Here is a 20,471-nt window from a genome sequence, read left to right as displayed (position 1 = left end):
AAAGTGTTATTTTCATCTCAGCACAGTTACCCTTTTTTCACCTCTACCCTGCTCCAAAAAAGGCTCAACTCAGGGGGAAAAAAAGGCAAAAACAAACCCAGACTTCATCCAAAATTATGATAGTCTATGTAATTATCAATTTTGACCTCTGAGATTTCTACTCTTTACTTTTTATATAATCAGATAAAAATATAACTACTTTTCTCTGAATATATAATATTGAAACACAGTCACCTTCAATGATATGTAATTAATTCACCTCAAAATTTAAAGCCCTCTCTACTAATGACCATAGTGCTCCAACAGCTGCTTTTTTTCCTAGTGATATAAGTGTTCTTTACTTGAACATACTTGAAGCTTCAACAACAAATTAAAAAATGATTCACATTACGGTGCATTTATACATGTCTTTTCATCTTCCAAGTGCAGTAAACATTAATTAAACCTGGCTAATTAAAACACCCACGGTTTACAAATTTACTCATTAATCAGCCTCAAGCAAATGCAAAGCATTTAAAGCCTTTCACAGTTGGTACCAGTTAAGTATGGAAATTATTTGTTTTAAATGAAGAGGTCATCAATTCAAGACAAATAGTCCTTTGACTTAAATTTGATGTTTCAGAAAGAAACCTGGACAGTATTTCGAATTTGTAGAAGCCAAGGAGACGAAAAAGAAACTGCCTGTTATGGATTGAATTGTGTTCCCCCAAAAGATATGTTGAAGTCCTAATCCCCAATGCCGGTGAATGCGACCTCATTTGGAAATAGGATCTTTGCTCATGTAATCAGGTAAAGATTGAGATCACACTGGAATAAGATAGGACCTCAATCCAATATAGAGGTAGGCGGACCCTACTGCAATAGGGTGGGCTCCTGATCACACTGGAAAAGACACACAGAGACAAAGGGAGAACACTATCTGAGGATGGAGGTAGAGATACGAGTGACCTATCTATCAGCCAAAAGAATGCCAAGGATTGTAGGCGGCACCAGCAACACGAGAGGAATGGAACAGATCCTCCTTCAGAGCCTTCAGAGGGATCGTAGCCTCGTGGGCCTCCTGATACTGGATTTCTAGCCTCCAGATTGATATTGATGAAGAGAATGCTGTTTGAAGCCGCCCAGTTTGTAGCACCTTGTTACAGCCTCCCTAGGACATTAATACACTGTCCGTAAGTGATTATTAACCATTTGCTGATAAGACAACCACTTCTGGCTAAAATAACTGTGCTGGAGTAGAGTGTGGCTTCTTAGTGACCTCTTCATTCAAGGCTGGGACAGGCAGACAGGGCAGGGGGCTAAAAGAACTCTATAATCTCAGCGTTTAACTTAGCCCCATTAATACAGAGGTGTTCACCCTCCAAGCACCAGAGAGAGTTTCAGTGGAGACTAAATGCTCTTTTGTTTCAGCTCTCAACTCCTATTTTCCAATATCTTTCTACAGGGAACACTACCCGCCTGCCTTTCTTGACCACCCGTGGCTGCATGTCTTCTCCTGCTAAGACCATGGCAATTTTGGACACCAGCTGTCAACTCTTAAGCTCAGCAAGGAAGTGGACGGGCCTCTGTTTCCAACACTTTGGAAACACAGAGGTTATGTCATATCCTCTCTGAGAAGCCAGAAGCTGAGCTGTCCCTGGCAGCAAAATGCATGACCAACCCCTGGCTGGTGGAAGGCTTTACAAACTCCAGGGTGATGACACCACAACCTCTGATGCCAGAGCTGAGATTGGCATCATCCCGATGCTCAGCAACTCAACTGAGGGAAGCGGGGACAGCTGCAATCATCTATAAAGCTCGCCAATCAATTTCACTTTAGGGTTCATTATTTGACATGTTGGTCTTAACAGAAAAAATTCTCCAGGAACCTAAAAGAGTATAGGTTAATTAGCAAAAAGGTAAGTTTTAAAAATCCATCAAATCTCTTCAGGTCAAGCATATGCTTTATACACCAAAGAGGTCTTCTGTCTGAAGTTCATACAGGCAGAAGGCTGCTGAAGTGAAACCTGGTTGCAGTGACAGGGCGCAGGAGCAGGAAAAGTATCTTCCATGGCCTCCTCTGACTTTCTAGAGATAAAGAAACCAGCCACATGCATTAAATAGGTGATGGCAGATGAATACTGAAGCGAGGTTACATCAGGTCTATTCAAAAGCATGATGTAGCCAACTGTTATGGACTGAATTGTCTTCCCCCAAAATTCATACATTGAAGCCCTAAGGCCAATGTGACTGTACTTGGACAGGACCTTTAAAGACCTAATTAAAGTTCTGTGAAGTCATAAGGATGGAAACAGGGCTGGAAAACAAAGACACAACAGAGAGCTCTCTCAGTCGTGCACAGAGAAAAGGCCACATGAGGACACAGCAAGGCGGCCACCTGCAAGCCAGGGAGAGAGGCCTCAGGAGAAACCAAACTGCGAAGACCCTGATCTTGGACTCCCGCTGCCAGAACTGTGAGAAAAAAATCCAAATGACAGTTTCCCCATGTGTCCAGGACATTTCCAGTTATGTGGTCTGTTCATTTTGCAGAAGTTGGGGACAAGAGGAGGTTATATATGATTTCTGTGCCAAGTTACCATGTCAGACACTTTAAGAAGCAGAGGAATCTAATTTGCTTTCCTGCATAATCTGCAAAATATATATACTATTGCTTAACAGAGCAAGTTGGTACTCAGCATGCTCTTCCTTGGTAATTTTTTTTGGTCAATTTTCTAAGACACATGCTTCCTGAGTTAACATTAGGCTCTGTGACAATTCTCCAAGATTAAGCTTTTACTGTTCGTCATTCAGAAGGCTGACAACTCTAGGCATATTTTGTTGATTTTTCCTTTCATCCCTTATTAAAATAGTATCATTTTGAAATTGAAGAGAGCTTAAATGGATAATTTAAGTACAATTCCGGTATAAGTAATACAAAGTGAAGAATCTAAAGAGGGATGAAAGAATTTTGGTAAACAATAGGAGATCTGCAATTTCTGAAAAAGTAAATAAAACAGCAGAGGAAATGCTCTAAAGTATGACATTTTCTGACTGAAGCCTGCCCTATGCTTGTACTGTTTATTTCTTAACTCGGATAAATAAAATATAGCCATCAATTCTGTCACACCTAAACAACTATTTTATATAATCACAACTTTGGAAATAAGCACCACTAGAAATCCACATGACTAATTTACCAGAATATATTAATTTTCAATGACGATTGCCATTCTTTGTTCAAGACCAATATAAAAATAATCTGAATTTCTAAGCCTCCTTATATTTTTGGTATTTCATATAATCATGAGTTTTAAAACTTTTGGAGAGTCACCCGGGGAGATAAGGAAAATGAAAAATTCTGTAGGTCTGAGCTGGGGCCCAGGACTCTATATTTTTGAACAACAATCCGTTCGCGTTATTGTGCGTCATGCAGCCCCAAGAACACACTCAGAAGCAACAAATGGCTTCCAGGACAATTTCCAGAGGGAGTGCATTTTTTTCTAGGAGAATTGCAGAGGAGCTCTCAGTTGCCTCTCACATCCTAGGATTTATAGTAACCAAACCAAGACATAGGCAAGTGCCAGACAAGTCTTCTCTGCCTATTGGCTGATGGTACAAAGGTGCAGAAATCATGTAGGGCAGCGTAGAAGGCTCAAGTATGATTGGGGTTCGTCAGCACATCATACTAGCATTCCCCATTAGTGGTCCAAGGACTTAAAGCCGAGATTAACAAGGCCTTCTTCTATAAAGCTAAAATACGGAGACTTGGGCCTCCACAGAGGACTCCAAATTCTGCTGTTATACACACACACACACACACACATTTTCTTTTTTAAAGAAGAAGCATTCTATTTTTTCACACTCAAGCATTTTAAGACCCGCTTTGATTTCTGAAGGGGCTGGGCAAGACATGTCAGACACCTTGGGCCTTGATCATTTTTATGGTGCATTCAGAGCCTCTAAGTTTGATCAAGTCACATAATCACCCAGAATTCTTAATCTGAAAATTTAGGTCTGATTCTGCCTTCCTGCCACACTAAGGAGGTGCTGGAAGCAGCAGAGGAGATACAGGGCCATACTGAATGAGGAGAGGGACCCAGCTCTTCTTTTCACATCAAAGAGATGGAAGAAGCAAAATCTCTTATTTTCATATAATATTTGGCTTATGTATAGATGCCACGTAAATCAATAGATATGCTACTTGGGGGCAGAATAACTGTGCTTTATTAAAGTACACCCACAGACATTTACGCCTTCATTTCTCTTCTTATACCAGAAGCAGGTACTTCAGGTGTAAGAAGGCTTCTCCCTTAAGAGGGAAAGAAGGCACTAGAGTGTCGAGAAATCAGATTTCTGCCAAAAGGAAGGTGAGGGAGATGAAGTAGACTTAGCCTATGAACTCTACATGCATTCTGGCAGGGCCTAGATATCTAAAAAGATACTTCCTGGAGCCCACGTCCTATTCCCACTTTTCTTGAAACAGCTTCTTTCCTCCCCATTTTCCTCATAATAACTGACACTACCAATGGCAGTTTGGAAAGCAGTCAAGTTTGATTCTTAGCAGAAACTTGAGGGGTTGTTTATGTCAAGCTTACTCTCTTTGAAACGCTTGTATTTGGTTGGTTTGCTACAAGTGTTCATTCTCGGTATTCAAAAAAATTGCTAAGAACTTCTAGGACTCATTCTGACCGACATCAACTGCTCTAACAAACAGGAGGGGAGGGCAGCAATAGTGTATTGGGAAATATGTCCTTCCTTTTTTATCAGAATGCTAGAGACATTGAGAGCTGTAGGGTTACAGTGGAATATAAACTCTTGGAAGAAGAAAACAGACGATCTAACAGTTTCACTGACTCTACTCAGACTGGTGGCTTACACCAGTTCCACCTAAGCTTCCTGAAATGTTGCATTTAATTTCCCTATGATATTAGGGGCATTGAACACCAAACTGAGAGAAAGAGAAACTACACAGGAGGCTGAGAAAGGGAAACTGAGTCTGTTGTACCTCATTTGGTTTTTCTTTATAGTTTGTTATTTAAAAGGTAGTAATGCTTATCCAAAAATATTAATACTGAGGGGTAGCAAGGGAGAAGCAGAACTGCCCCTTACCACAGGTGTTCTAGTATATCCATAGGAATATGCTGCTAAATTAGAAAAGACTTCGCATTTTGATTTATTAGGTAGAACCAAATAGTCCCATGAAAACGTTATACCCGAACACTGATCAGTAGCTTTTGAAATCTCCTTGTAACTTAACTCGTGTCATAACAGGGTATGACAAGTTTTTGAAAATCATCAACTTGATAATTAAAAAAAAATAGGTTTTGTACTTTTAATCACAAAACTTGTTAACCTTTTCATCTATAACTACTTGAAAATTATGTATCTTTTCCAGCAAACCAGGGTCGTTGTATTTAATAATCAAATATTGATACAACAATTCAGTTAGGTTTTCACCTGAAAGATTTTTGTGTGGCATATAGTTTTTATCACGTGGATTTAGAACATAACTGTAGAGGTAAATCTGACTTCTTGGGGTGCTTATTAACCTTTCATAAGTTGAATACACTCTAGATCAGTAATTCTCAAAGTTTAACCTGCATCAGAGTCGCCTGGGCCGCTTGTTAAGAGAGAGAACACTAATACCCCAGCCAGAGTTGCTGATTCTGAAAGTCAAGGGGGGGGACCAGAAAATGTGCATCTCTAACAAGTTCTTGGGAGATGCTGACACTGCAGTCCAAGGTCCACGCCTTGAGAACTGCTGCTCTAACTGAAGAATTCCCTGAGGTCAAGCGTTCTGTAATCATTTAGATTCAATCATTGCTTTGGAGACACAAATGCACACGAGGTTTGATTCATACCCACAAAGAGCTTACAATTAAGTATGTCACAATTAGTTAACATGTATACAACAAAGCAATAGCAGACACATGCAGTACGTAAGTTTTATGATCAAAAGCCAGATGCTTTGTGTTAATCAAACATTTAAAAGGAGGGGCGACATACGACTTGAAACCTGAATAGGATCTCAATAGGCCAGGACTGGGCGTGGGCACTGCAAACAGGTGGAACAGCAAAAATAAAAGTATCCAGGGCTGTAGACATAATACCAGCTTTCCTGGAAAGTCAGGCTTGTGAAGGATAACAAAGGGAGTAACCATCTGCTTTGCCTGTCCAGGTTATTGTGAGGATCACGTGAGTCTTAAGGAAAAAAAAAGAAATTAAGTCAGTCATCAAAAAAGAAGACAACCAAATAATAATATAAGCTTAGAAAAAATATCCATAAAACTGTTCATTAAATTATTTTTCTTCTCTCTTTTATCCCTTTTTCTAAATACATCTGAGTGGCAACAACTGGACTGCAAGTCACACATGGTTAGGACCTGGCTGTGGATCATCCCCTTAGGCTTGCAGAGAAATCTCTGCTTTTCCTGCACAGAAAAATCTAATGGCAGTGATCAGATAGAAGGCATGCTGTTGTCCTCTGGTTTCTAAGAAAACACAGAATGCCAATGTAACGCAAAAATCCTGAAAAATGCACAATGCAGCTGATATGTCCTTCACAAATGCCTTAATGCTGACTTAAGTATTCCAGGGTGTTGAGTCTTTGAGCTTGGGAAATGTCTCATTACCGAGCAATAATGAAGCCTCTTATTGCTGAGTAATAATGCTAAAAGAGGAACATTTCTTGCACCTATAACATTTTCAACGAAAAGTTGCTGAACTGAATAAACAGTTTCCAATACCCAGCTTTGTTTTAACATGGTGTCAGCAAGGAGGTAGACCAAATACCAGAGACATCAGAATAGATTCGGTCTTGAGTCTCTTTAACTAGATGTGGGATCTTGGGCATATCACAGTCACTCTGAGCCTCTGAAATAAGTAGCTAAGCCACTCGGAACTAAGGTCCCTCCTTCTCTAATAATCTTCAGCGAGTGATGGTGGCAGTAAGGAATGGCTGTCAGGTGGTAGTACCTCATGCTCAGAGACAAGGCAATCAACATCCCTCAGCTTACGGAGTGCAGGCTCTTTCTCAACTGCATTTATCCTAAGTCTCCCCAAGCAGGCTGTAAGTTATTTGAGTAGGAAAGATTGTGCCCTGTACCTGAAATATATCCAGTGGCGAGCACAGAATCTGACATGTGATAGGCATTTAAGAAATACTTACTGAAGGTCCAAAATCCTTGATGAATTCTTGGATCCCCTTGCTATTCACAGTGGCAAATGATAGGAGTATATATAGAGTATATATAGAGACACACACACTTTTTTTTATGGTGGTACATATATATATATAACATAAACCTCATATTTTAATCATTTTCAAGTGTGCAGTTCAGTGGCATTAAGGACATTTACAGAGCTGTGCTACCACCATCACCATCAAGCTCTGGAACTTTTTTTATGTGTCCAAAGTGAAACTGTACCCATTAAACACACCTCCCCATCCATCTGCCGCACCGCCCCCACCCCGTCCCCCCAGGCCCTGACAACCACCATTTTGCTTTCAGTTTCTAAACATTATGACTCTGGATCATTCATATCATTAAAATAAAAAATATGGGACACTTCACGGATTTGCATCCTATACGGAGCCATATTAACCCTTCCTGTATCATTCCCATTTTAGTGTGTGTGCTGCCGAAGTGAGCACCGTATCGATCCTTCTGAAATCCTCCAACATGCCCTTACAAGTTATCAGAGTGGTGACTGAGAACTAAAGCACTTTCCTAGTGATAGCACAGTGGGAGCGGCAAAGTTGGTTCTCCCTTTGTTTAACCAAAGTTGTTTGATATTAGGAAACAGTCCCAATTTAAGAATGATAGCTATTAACTGTAACTATTAACCAAGTTTCCAACACTGGTATTATTGGGAACTTAGAAACAGCAAGAAGCATATATTATTTTGTCATTATGATTAGGTACAAAAAAGTTTTAATGCAAAGAAGAAAGGTCACATTATGAATGATTAATACTTTCAAGTCCAGCTACATATACGATACTTTTCTTACTGTGTACATCACATCAAAAAGGGCATGCTTGGCAACTTTCCTTTATATCAAACATAGATTCTCATTGGAGAGTAAATCCATTTTAATTCTTTCAAGGCTCAGTAACCATTAATAAAATAAAGTCAAGTTTTTGGAAAAAAAGAAACAAAAAAACCCACAAAACTACTTTAGAATTTTAAACAGCAATCTCTCTCTTGACCTCCCACACCCCATGCCCAAAACCTGGAATGTGAAATTTGGTTTGCTTCTGGTTTCCTACATGAAACAGTAGGAAATGCTAATAAATATGATCCTATTAATATGACATGTTCCCTTTTGCACCCCCAGCTCATGCCCCAGGAAGTTCCTTCATAACTTGGCAAAGCTTCAGAAGCTGTAGCCTTTGAGCTTTGCTTCACTAGTTCAGACTCTGAAAGAGAAGGAATGAACAGTTTGCCAAGGCCAGGCTGGCTCAGGCAACTGCCTGTGAGAGGCAGGAAACTTGCAGCTGCCCCCTCTTCCTTCTGTAAGAGGATAATGTCTCTGATCTCTACTGGCCTTAGGAGCGGCTTTGTCAAGTTCAATGGTCAAGAGGAAGCTGAACACATAGTTCCTCTCTCTGCTCTCACGGGCTGGGCAGACTCATCGAAATGCTATGCAAAGCAAAAGTAAAGATACAGAGGAAGGCACAAGGCGATACAAGTAGTCATTTTTCGCTGTTTCAAAGAAATAAATAGGACTTAATTCATACTTTCATGACACATGTAAGTATTTATAAAAAAACCAAATACCCTAAAAATTTATTTTAAATCCACTGTCTTAGGTCAATGGATATGTCAACAGCATTTGAAATAAAGTAACAACCTGGTCTTGGTCCTTTGACCATCTCTTTCTTGCTCGAAGTCCAGAAGACTCTTCCTGAATAGTGTTTGGATTTATATGGAGTAAACATTCTCTTGGACACATGCCTCATAATTTGAAACAAGTTAATAGACTGATCACTTATTTTTGATAAGATATTATACCCCACTGTCTATGACTTATTTTCTAAAGTAGCCCACAGTACACAGGATGGAAGAACAGTTAACCGAGAGTAATGGGGTTTATTTGGCGAATACATCGCAATCTTTATTTGAGTTAAATGGCAAGATGCAAATTATCCTTCCTTCCAAACTGTCTCACATGGGAACAAACAAACCCCTTTCATCCCCAGTTAGTTTTTGTGGAAAAGTATTTCAAAATTAATCTCAACTGCAATGTATTTCCATACTTAGGGTGGTAAATATCACCATAATTTTTATTCTCCTTTTTAAATATGAACCTTGAAGGCAGCTGCTTGTGGGAAAAAAAAAAAAAGCAATCAGCCCTGTCCCAGTCTAAAATCATTGGTTGTTCTCAAGACCCCACAAATATAAAATCAGGACGCATCTGCTGCCGGGTTCCATGCCAGGACACAGCTAGGCAGCCACGGCTGTGGTCTGACTTCACTCCCCAGTCATTTTAGTTAGGATTCCTTTTTGGCTTTTGATTCAAATTACAGGGCCAGACATAAAAGCTGGCAAGTTAATTAAAAAAAAAAAAAAGAAAAAAGAAAAAAGACAACAACCCAGAACTGCACTGAATCATCATAGAAATCAGCAGAGCCTGGTGTGGGAGGCACTGCCTCAGGTTTCGCCCATGGGGTGGAAATGCCCACACACACACAAAAATAAAGAGAAGGGCGTGAAAACAGACAAAACTACTGATTTGTCATAGTCATGATTCAAGGAAAAGCTCACAAAGGCGTTTGCTCAAATCTCATCAAAATTTAGATTAATAAGTGACGGCATGCTAAATCAATTTTCCTGCCACTTCTATATATTAGCCTTCCTAAATACGATCAAGTGGAATCATCTCATAGTGGATATCTGTTCAAATAGTTACAGTGTTATAAAAATTTCATTAAAAATTACAATAGCAGTAGTCCCCAAACTGATCTACAGATCCAATGCCACCCCCATTATAATTCCACCCCCCCTTTTTTTTTGCATATAAGGAAGAAAAAGACCTTAAACTTCATACGGACAAGCAAGAGACCCAAAATAGTCAAAATAATCTCGAAATCTTGAAAAAAGAATCTAGGGAGAAGATTTTCCTGATTTCAAAACTTTCTGAAAAGGTATGGTAATCACAACAGTGTGGTACTGTAATAAAGACTGACATATAGATAAAATAATAAAACTCAAAGAGTCAAGACACAAAGCCCTATTTATCTGGTCAATTAATTTTAAAAAAGGGTGGCATGACCGTTCAAGGCAGAAAGAACACTTTTCTTCAATAAATGGTGCAAGCACATGTGATATCCAAATGCAAAAGAATGATGTTGGACCATTACTTCACACCATATATAAAAAAATAACTCTAAGTGAACCAAAGGTCTGTCAGAGCTAAACTACAAAAGTCTTAGAAAGAAACACAGGTATAAATCTTTCTGACCATGAACTGGGCAATGGTTCTTAAATATAACACTAAAGCACAAACACCAACAGCAAACGGTTGATATGAACTTGATTAAAGTTTTAAAATTCTGTGTGTTCAAATGGTATGAAGGAAGTGAAAAGGTAACCTATAGAAAGGAAGAAAATGTTTTCAAATCATATATTTGTTAAGAGTCTAGTATATAGAATATATAAATAACTCTTATAAACTCAATAGTAAAAAGGTAAGTAATCCAATTAAAAAGTAGGCAAAAGATCTGAATAGATCCCAGTTATTTACTTAGATAGAAAAAATAATACATACTGAGCCACTGGAATGGCATGAAGTGAACAATATGGTTGATATTTAGTCATCTAGTGGTTGTGAGTATCCATTTGGATCACAAGAAACAAGATCAATATACCACATGTGTTTACATATATTAATGCCTAGAATTTGTCTGCCAGCGTGAAACAGATTATGCCTATTTGTGTTAAAGGAAACTTTTAATCTTCATTCTTCCTAGAAAGTGTATTCTTTTTAATATTGTAAAAGGATTGACCTTCCTTTAAAATTATGGATTAAATGTTCAGAAAATATCTATTTGCCATAAGAGAAAACTACAGACATTGTTCAGAAAAACTAATATAGTTTTGACGATAATTTATGTCAATAATTAACATATGTCATGTGAAATGTGAACTTTTAAAGGACTTTACTGATGACTTCCATAGATTATCTGGATGACACATACACTATATTTATAGATTCAATAAAACTCCTAAAGAAAAAAGAAGATGGCTTAAATATCATAACAAATATATAGAGAGCACCAAATGTATACAAAGCACTAAACCAGCCAGTGGGGGTGAGTTAAATGCTTGGGCTGTGACCTCCTGAGACTGTTTAGAGACCAGCTGGGTCTGAAGTATGAACACACTGGTGTAGACAGGTCCGTATCTTGCTGTTTAGAGATATATGAACATGGCAGTGAAACTATCAGAAAACTTGGGTGTTATTGTCATAATATACTTTCCAATTGTGAAGATTAAAATGCTTATATATAAGTTCACTTGACAATGTATTTTCATTTTCTCATTTATAATTGAGAGTTTCTTTTGTACCACAAAAACCCTGAACAGTCAAAGTACTTGAGGAAGAAGAACAAGGCTGGAGGCATCATGTGCCCTAATTTCCAACTATACTAAAAAGCTATAGTAATCAAAACAGTATGGTACTGGCATAAAAACAGGCACATGGATCAATGGAACAAAACAGAGAGTCCAGAAATAAACCCACACATATTTGGCCAATTAATTTATGACAAAGGAGCTAAGAATACGTAATGAGAAAAGGACAGTTTCTTCAATCAGAAGTGTTGGAAAAACTGAACAGCTATATGCAAAAGAATGAAACTGGACCACTATCTTACATAGTACACAAAAATTAACTCAAAATGGACTAAAGACTTGAGTAAGACCTAACACAAAACTCCCAGAAGAAAATATGGGTGGTTAAGCTCCTTGACATTGATGTTGGCATTGAATTTTTGGATATAACTTCAAAAGCAAAAATAACAAAGCAAAAATAAATAGGTGAAACTACATCAAACTAAAAAACTTCTGCACAGAAAAGGAAATCAACAAAATGAAAAGGCATAGTACTGAATGGGAGAAAATATTTGCAAATCATTTACCTGAAAGAGGTTTAATATCCAAAATATATAGAGAATGAATACATATAACACAATAGCAAAACAAAAAAATTTGGTTAAAAACTGGTCAAAGGTCTTAACAGACATTCTTCCAAAGAAAACATAATGGCCAACAAGCACATGAAAAGATGCTCAACATCACTGATCATCAGAAAAATACAAATCAAAACCATGAGAAGAAAGTATTGGCATGAATGTGGAGACAAGGGAACACGTGTGCACTGTTGGTGGGAAATGTGAATTTGGGTGGACACACACACACACGCGCGCACGCGCGCACGAACACTACTCAGCCATAAAAACAATAGTCTTGCCATCTGTGACAACAGATAGACCTTGAGGGCATTATGCTAAGTAAAAGAAATTAAGATAGAAAGATGATTACCATATGATCTTACTCGTATGTAGAATCTAAAAAACAAAACAAAGCAGCAAACAAAACCCAGGCTCACACATAACAGAGAATGGATTGGTGGTTGTCAGATTGGGAGGGTAGGTGAAAAGGGTAAAGGGGCCAAAATTACGAACTTCCAGATCTAAAATAAATGAAGTCATGGATATGTAATGTATAGCTTGGTGACTACAGCTAATAATGCTATATTACATATTTGAAAGCTGCAGAGAGAGTAGATGTCCAAAGTCCTCAAACAAGAAAACCAATAGATTTGTACCTATGTACAGTGATGGATGTTAACTAGACTCACTGTAGTGACTCTCACAGTGGACACAAATATTGAATCATCCTGTTGTAGTGAAACTAGTACAGTGTTATATGTCAACTATACCTTAATTAAAAAAGATAAATAAAATAAAATTTGTGGTTCTATTTTGGAAGAGTTAACTCTCTTGCTATAAGGGGTCAATATGCATTTAGAGGTAGGCAAACAAACCTTGGTCATACCACAAGAATACTGTGGAAAAAATGAAAAGGAGCACTGAGACTATTGTAAAACCAAAGAGGACACGTCTTTGGTAATTTATGATATGTTTTTGTTCCCAAATACTTCAATTAGCTGTAAAATATAAAAATCTACGTATGCTTAAAAAAATTTCTTATGGAAAACAAAGAAAAAAGCAGAATAGGTTAACAACTCTTTCTTTACTTTTATAATTTCTTTTCTTGTTGATACCATTCCTTGACTAACAATTAAACATAAGGATACTCAAAATCCTCAATAGTAATGAATGTTCCATTTTGTTGATATGGCTGGTGCTGTAAATATTCCATTTTAAACATAGACTATTTTGAATTCATTAAGTCCCAAAACCAATAGGCTTATTAGGAACAGAGAATGGAGACACTATCCTTGAAATCGGCATGCTGTGTTTTCTCCAAAGAGCAGAAAATTTTATCAGGAGGCCACAGTCAAATTGTAATAAGAAATTCTAAGCATTCGTTCATTAGCACAAGTTCCTTGATCTCCTGCCATGTATTTCACCCAACCCCATTCACCATAGATTTGTTCTGCCAGAGATCCTTCCAACATCTGGTTTATAATAATTCATGTTCTTATTAATCTTGAATGCTAAAAGAAAAAAAAAAAACAGGGTAGGAAGCAATTACGCCTTCCAGCCCCCTCCCCTTCCTCCTGCCTTTTCTCATAAATTGGTCCTTAAAGCGTTCTGTGAAATAGCCTGCTCTGAACTGAGAGCTACAGCATTTTTAGCCTTGAGGTAGCTGCAAAATGAAGCACTTTGATAAATAACCTTGGTGCCGATAGAAACAGGAAAACAGAACCTGTTTAGCATATATTTAAGGAAGATTACAAAGGGCAAAAAAGTCCAATCATTTGGAAACAGCAATTTGACAAACAAAGGTTGGGCCAAACAAGAGTAGAAACAAAGGGATTCTGCCTTTTTGAAGGGTTCAAAGGTGATTAAAAAGAACATGGACATCGAAGAGGAGGTATATTTTCTTTAAAATAATGATTCTACCATTTGCTGAATAAAAACCAGCTACTTTAAGTGAATAATGGGATTTTTTTCCCTTTACAGGCAATTGCCTTAAGCCTTCTTTGTAAGAAAACTTCATTAATTTGCATGCAAATAACATTTGTTTTTTACAAAAGAAAAACATTAATAAATGACTGTGCTTGGGGACCTGAACATAATAATTCAAACTTAACTGAAAATTTATTAACGGTGAGTTTTTATAAAACAACTAATAAGGCAGTTTTGATAATTGCACAGATTAGTTAAGTATGTGGAACAAAGAGCCTACAATGAGCCACATTGGTGGTCAAGACGGTCACACCAGAAAACATACTTAAAAAATGAAGTGTCAAAGTATGTGACTTGGGCAGATAACCAAATAACAAGAGTCATGGATATGATACATGACGATATTAAAAAATGTTATTAATTACAGCCCTTAGAACTTTGGCTTCATTTTTTATTTTGATGGTTTTTCCAACTGCACCCATTTTGTCGGCTTGATCAAATGCAGCTTCGGAGAATGCTGTGGCCATGGAAAGACTTGTTTTGTGCCACTTTGTGCTCGTGCTAAGGAAGGAACTCAGGGTGAGTTTCCAGGGTTGTACAGGGGTCCACCCAATCAGCCTAAGTGTCGGGTATACCCTGCAGCCTGGGTAGTTGTTTCTTAGGCTGCTTTACCCTTGTCTGAGATTACTATAGTACCTAGAAAGCACCAGGTCCTCTGCCGGACCCTGAGGATGCAAAGATGACCAAGACATGGCCTGGAAGAGCTCAAAGGATGCAGATGCTGGAGGACATGCAAACAAATAATTAAGCACCAAGCAGAGTACTGTATTACAGGTGGATACGTGGTGCTTTTGACACTGAGGTTAAGGAATAGAAAACTCTACCTGACATAGGAGGATGGAGAGCATAAGGAGAATGAATTTTGGATTTGTTCAAGTCTTGGCTCCAAATCCACTTTCACCACTTTATGTCTTAAGGGCAGGTTACTGACCTCCCTGTAAGGTCCAGTTTCTTCAGCTGTAGATAGGGGGTGCTATCACTGAATTCGCCAGTGTTGTCATCAGCTCATGTGTGTGCATTTGTGTGAATTACAAGAAAGCCCCCTTCACGTGGACATGGCCCAGTGCTATAGGGCTCGGTTCCATGAATGGCTTGTGAAATGAATGTCAGTCCACAGTTTTTTTCCCAGACCTGCCACATCTCTATGTTATGGCCCTGGGCCTTAAGGGTGAGCTTTCTTACAGAACTTGGACCGTCAACATCTCAGTAACACACACGCATTGCTTTGCTACTTCGCTATCACTCAAATGCCAGCTCTTCTCTCTTGTTCTCTAGGTAAATTAGTCAAAAGTTTATAGGAGCGTGGACATCTCAGTTGAGTATTGAAGGATGCTTTTCAAGCAGGAAAGGACCATGTACAGGTTTTACCTGCATTTAAGCTGGGAACTCAGGTAGCCTTGAAGAAGAAGAATTTGGGTAGAAGCAGGCCATGGCGCAACAAGAGGCAGGATGTGTAGAGCTGGAGCCTTGTGACACTTACGTAGGAGGGAAAAGGGTTTGAGCTAGGGTAGAGGATGTACGGAGCAGGGGTTCCACATGAATACAAGGGGCACAATACAGATGCCTTGAGATTTATAAGAAACCATGGGAGAGGGAGAGGAAGGCACCATGGATAAGTATAGGACAAGTAGGAGAATTCATTCTTAAAATTATAGAATGAGTAAATTTCAAAAACAAATGATTTCTTTATACACACTGACTAGTTTGAGGAATGTGTGAAAAACACTGGAATATGTCATTGGGACTCAGCAGACAGGCTATTAGACCTATGAATTTGGGTCTAGCTGTGTTAACAGAATTGTGATGGATCTTTTGCCCTAGTCAATTACACTATACTGTTCTCACTAATTCCTACTCTCTCTCTTCCTTCTTCCTAGTGAGGCTAGCTGCTTCTTTATTCATCCACAATAGAGAATTCTATCCCAGTGGGAGCATAAATTAACCGCAGCAGGTATACCTGTATCACGAAAGATACTGGCAGTTCCTCAGACTGGTGAAACACTTCATCTCAAGAGCAATTGTTACCCTTACTTAATTAAACTATTGTATTTCTCTACAGATATTTTACTGCATTAAACACATTCTAATTGCCCACATTTATAGGCACACACTATTACATAAAAGGCACACATTTATAGGTACTTTCAGATCTTGTCCTTTTGCCAGTGGCTCTGAATTTTAGCATCTTTCCTATTTGTGCAGAACTGACTCCAAATCTAAAGTTTAATTATACACAAAAAGGCAGATAAACACAGGTCAGACTAACGACAAAGCTTTAATCAGAAGCTATTCAGTGCACAAGATATACACTTGAAGAAATCTGCTGTGAAGATCCCATTTAGAAAGTAAGCTAAAAAACAACACCTATCATACAAAATTTCAAACATAAACAAAAGTAAAAAAAATACTTCAAAGAACGTCCAAATGCCACTCAACTTAAACAATTAGTACCCATGCCAATCTTATTTCATGGATATTCCTACTCTGAAAGCCAGTTATTTTTAAATGTCCCTTCAAATGAAGAATGACTACAGAAGGCAACTAAAAGCACAGTCTATAAAAACCACTCTCCCCAGGGAGCTCCCTCTTCTTTAGCTTTGTTAGAAGCCCAAATGGTGCACACATCTATTTAATGGAAGTTTATTATTGCAAGCTTCTCTTTCTTTTGGAAACAGCCATTTAAAAATGGAGGCAAGAAAGATTTTTTTAAAAGATTATTTTTCAGGATTCGGTGTCCAGTATATTGACAATGACAAAAATACTAAAAATAACAAGCTGTTAATCCCACGTAATAGTTGAGCATTTCTTTTTTAAAAAAATTCCATGATTCCAACGATCTGGGTGATTCCAATAATTCTAATGATCCTCCCCTGTCGCTGAGATTTGAAGCTTACTGTGTGGCCCTGTTCTTGGGCATTTTGCAACATTCCAGATATCTGCATCACCATCTGTTCTGTGGAAGTATGACTCATTGGTGGCCACTGTTTTAGTACTCTCCTGCTGAATAAAAAGTCCTGGCAGTTTAATTAGAAAAAGTCGACCATAATTACGGGGTGAGAGTGAATTATTATTGGTCATCAACTTTCTTGTCCTTTGTAGAGGCTTATTACTCTACAGTTTGGGATTACTGGCAACACCTCAGTTAAAGTCACATATACATGAAAATAAGCTTGTAAAGAGCTCTATAAGGCAAAGATACATTCATTTGGAAGATCTGAGTTTCTGTTCATTAAGACTGTGATGACTTCTTTGATTTGGGTCCCTTCTACAACTTTTTGAAAGATTTTCTTTTACTTATTGAATATACAGTATTTTAAAGATTCCTTACAAATTTCTATCCTACAAATAAATCTAGCAAGAATATTCAGTTCTTAAAGAAACTTTATTAATAAAGTAAACAATTAATTGGAAATCCTGTCTTCAATCCATGCAGCAGACTAAAAGTTCTACTGACTATCATCCTAAGAGCTTGCTCAACACTGATTCCACCTTTTGAGCAAAAGTTTAGATGAGTTCCTTTTCAATGCATGGAACCTGATGTATACTTGATTACATTTGTTAATACACAGTGCTAGTCAGACCATCATCATCTGATACATGTCAAACACTTGAGTGATAATAGTACAAACACCATTTACAAGGCAATACTAAATTAGAAAAGAAAGAGTAGAGTAGCTTTGGCACGAAATGTAAAAAGCAAGCCAAGAAGTGTTTTGGGCAATTGAAAGGAGAAATTCTTATAATGAGTCTACCCTTTTACAACACTCTGGCTGTTCAGATTTCAGATAAGCTGTATCTACGGAGAGAGACATACCACATACATATTGCTTATTTGCTGAGAGTTTATGCATCAAGTCTCCAGGGTTACATATGTTTCTTTTATATTGAAAGATTCACTAGCATAATTGCCATCTATGTACTTTTGCGAGGTAAAGTTAAACCAATATGGGCATTTGGGGGCTTTGTGAAGAATTGTTATGTGATACTTCACTCCCTTCTCCAGGAAAAACAGAGATGGGAGAACTTATATGAAATATTAAAGATGTCATTAGGACAACTAGGGACATAAAAGATAGTGAGCACACATGTCAATTTCCTGGTTTTGAAAATGTGTTATACTTTGCAAGATGTTACTATTGAGGAAAGGGGGTGATGTGTACAATGGACTTTGTATTATGTTTCAAACTTCTTATGAGTGCATGATTACTTCAAAATAAAAGTTTCATAAAAACAGTGGGCACAGCGTTTAAGTTTAAACAATAATGTGTTTCAGACAATCGTCATAGCTATTGTGGGCAAGGGGTTCCCAGAAAGGTGTGAGTTACTGAGTATAACAATAACCTTAAAGTCAGAAGTCACAGTTTTGTGCTTTTGCTGTGCTACTTAGGATGTGTGTGACATAGGCAAGTAAGGTTTTTAAATTTTAAGTTTCAGCTCTTTTATCTATAAAATGGGGATATAATGCCACTCACAGCTTATGACAATAAAGCATTGAAAGATGAAGGGTTGTCTTCACTAAACTATAAAGTATCAAAGCACCCTAAGGTGATATTTACAGAAGTGACCCAATCAGAAGAAAACTGTTGACAAGTAAAAGCCAATAAATGGCTCATCCTTGCACAAAGATACCCTAAGTCATCTTGTCCCACTTTTTAAGTGTGAATAGTTAAGGCCTGATGCGGCTGCTCAGGTGAGAGTTCCATTCCCCAGAGTTTCACTTCAAAGGACTCTGCCCTTTCTCCTCCCACGTACGAGGACACTGGTGATTGCTGATGCAGACAACTCGTTCTCCGATTGTCTCCTACTGGAGCAAAACACGGGAAGCACGGGAAGAACAGCTTACTTACCAACTTCATCCTGAATCTCCTCGGCCACTGCAGGGACATTGTAGAGCAGGGAGAGGGACTGGTTCATGCGCTCGTAAATCACGCGGAGGTGGGTCATAACCTGCATCAAAGGGAACGGCTCCAGGTAAACCATCTCTGGAGTACGGGAGTTTTTTTCCTTACCAAGTATCACAGACAAACTTCAAAATGAAAGTGACAAGACACTGCTGAAACTTTTAACCTGAAAGGGTGTCCTTATTTTCCTTCCTCTCTCACTTTTTGTTCTTTCACTGTAGAGCTGCTTTAAACTTCCCATTACATTGTGTGTTCGCAACCATAAGACACAGAGACAATTAAAAAGATTCTTGCATCCAACTCTGGTTCCTAGGATTGAGGTCCCTAAATAACCTCTGATGTCCTAATTGCATTTCTTTGCAAATTTGTATATAGATGAGAATATATTTTAATTTGACCGGGTATTTCATGAAACAAAATATAGATACATTTTAAATTCTTCTATTGAAAGAAATGTACAGTTTCCGATTTCCAGAGGTAGATGCCAGTTGCTAATCTTTAGGAACAGAGAAGCATAAACCATATTTATTACAGGACTGACAAGCTCACATGACACCCAAGCATTGTGAGTTTCTGATGGCCTACCATGATTTAGTTGAACCAGTTTTAGAGGTTTTGCTTTATATCCCTTTTGTTTTCTTCCTTTTAGTCATCAGAGAGTTAAATGGTTCCTTTGAGAATCAGTAGCAGTAGACACTGAAGATTTTTTATATTCCTTATTAATAATTCAGAAATTGACAAACCCATGTTGCTCTAAGTCAAGCCTTTAGAATTTACCAGGTATTAAAGAGAAGCTGCTGAATGCCCACAGGCACTCTGGGAATAATGAAAGGTCTGACTCAGAGGCCAAGAACACTGGCTCGTCAAAGCTGCAGAGGATCACACCCTTTGTGCTTACCTGGGACCGGATCTGAGCAGCTTTCTTTGGATCCACCATGCGTACGTGTTCAAAATGCTTTAAGGTGTGCTGCCTGTCTTTCTGCTCAGCACGGACATACTTCTTTAGCATGTTGAACACATGACGAGGCTGTGGGGGAAGAATGAAAAAAAACCCCCTCAACTTTGTGCCAAAAATTGCTTCCTCCAGTGGCTGTGGCTCCGAGGTCCCACTCACCCATCCCCTGGGGTGAAAGCATCGCAAGCCCTCTCTTTGCAACTCTCTATTCTAAACATCCGTCCCATTCCTCTGTTACTGGGTAATGACTCAGTCCATTGGTCACTTTTCATTTCTAAAAGGTCATTTAATATTTGACATATATGATAACTGTCCTCCTTAAGCAGCATTTTCTTCTTAAATAGCAGCATTCTGCTACAGAAAGGCCGTTGATTTGGGATCTGTTATAGATTTAATTTAGGTCTTTTCCCTTTCCCACCCAAATATACGGAGGCCTATGAGGCCCCAGTTCTGTATGCACAGTCTTAATGGTTA

General features: G+C 38.3%; 1 protein-coding gene across 6 annotated transcripts in view; it reads right to left on the bottom strand.

Annotated features, from left to right (window-relative positions):
- Positions 1-20,471, bottom strand: part of APP (amyloid beta precursor protein) — a 228,924-nt gene that overhangs the window by 36,872 nt on the left and 171,581 nt on the right. For all 6 annotated transcript variants that reach the window (XM_054579515.1, XM_054579519.1, XM_054579524.1 and 3 more), the window contains 2 exons: positions 19,941-20,069; positions 18,989-19,088 (listed from right to left, as the gene is read on the bottom strand). In XM_054579515.1, coding sequence (XP_054435490.1) covers positions 18,989-19,088; positions 19,941-20,069 — 229 coding nt within the window. The remainder of the gene's footprint in view (positions 1-18,988; positions 19,089-19,940; positions 20,070-20,471) is intronic.

Source organism: Pteronotus mesoamericanus, unplaced genomic scaffold, assembly GCF_021234165.1.
Source record: "Pteronotus mesoamericanus isolate MK-2021 breed Mesoamerican mustached bat unplaced genomic scaffold, CSHL_Meso_final contig_116, whole genome shotgun sequence".
Taxonomy (NCBI): domain Eukaryota; kingdom Metazoa; phylum Chordata; class Mammalia; order Chiroptera; family Mormoopidae; genus Pteronotus; species Pteronotus mesoamericanus.
This window is presented reverse-complemented; position numbering and strand designations above follow the sequence as displayed.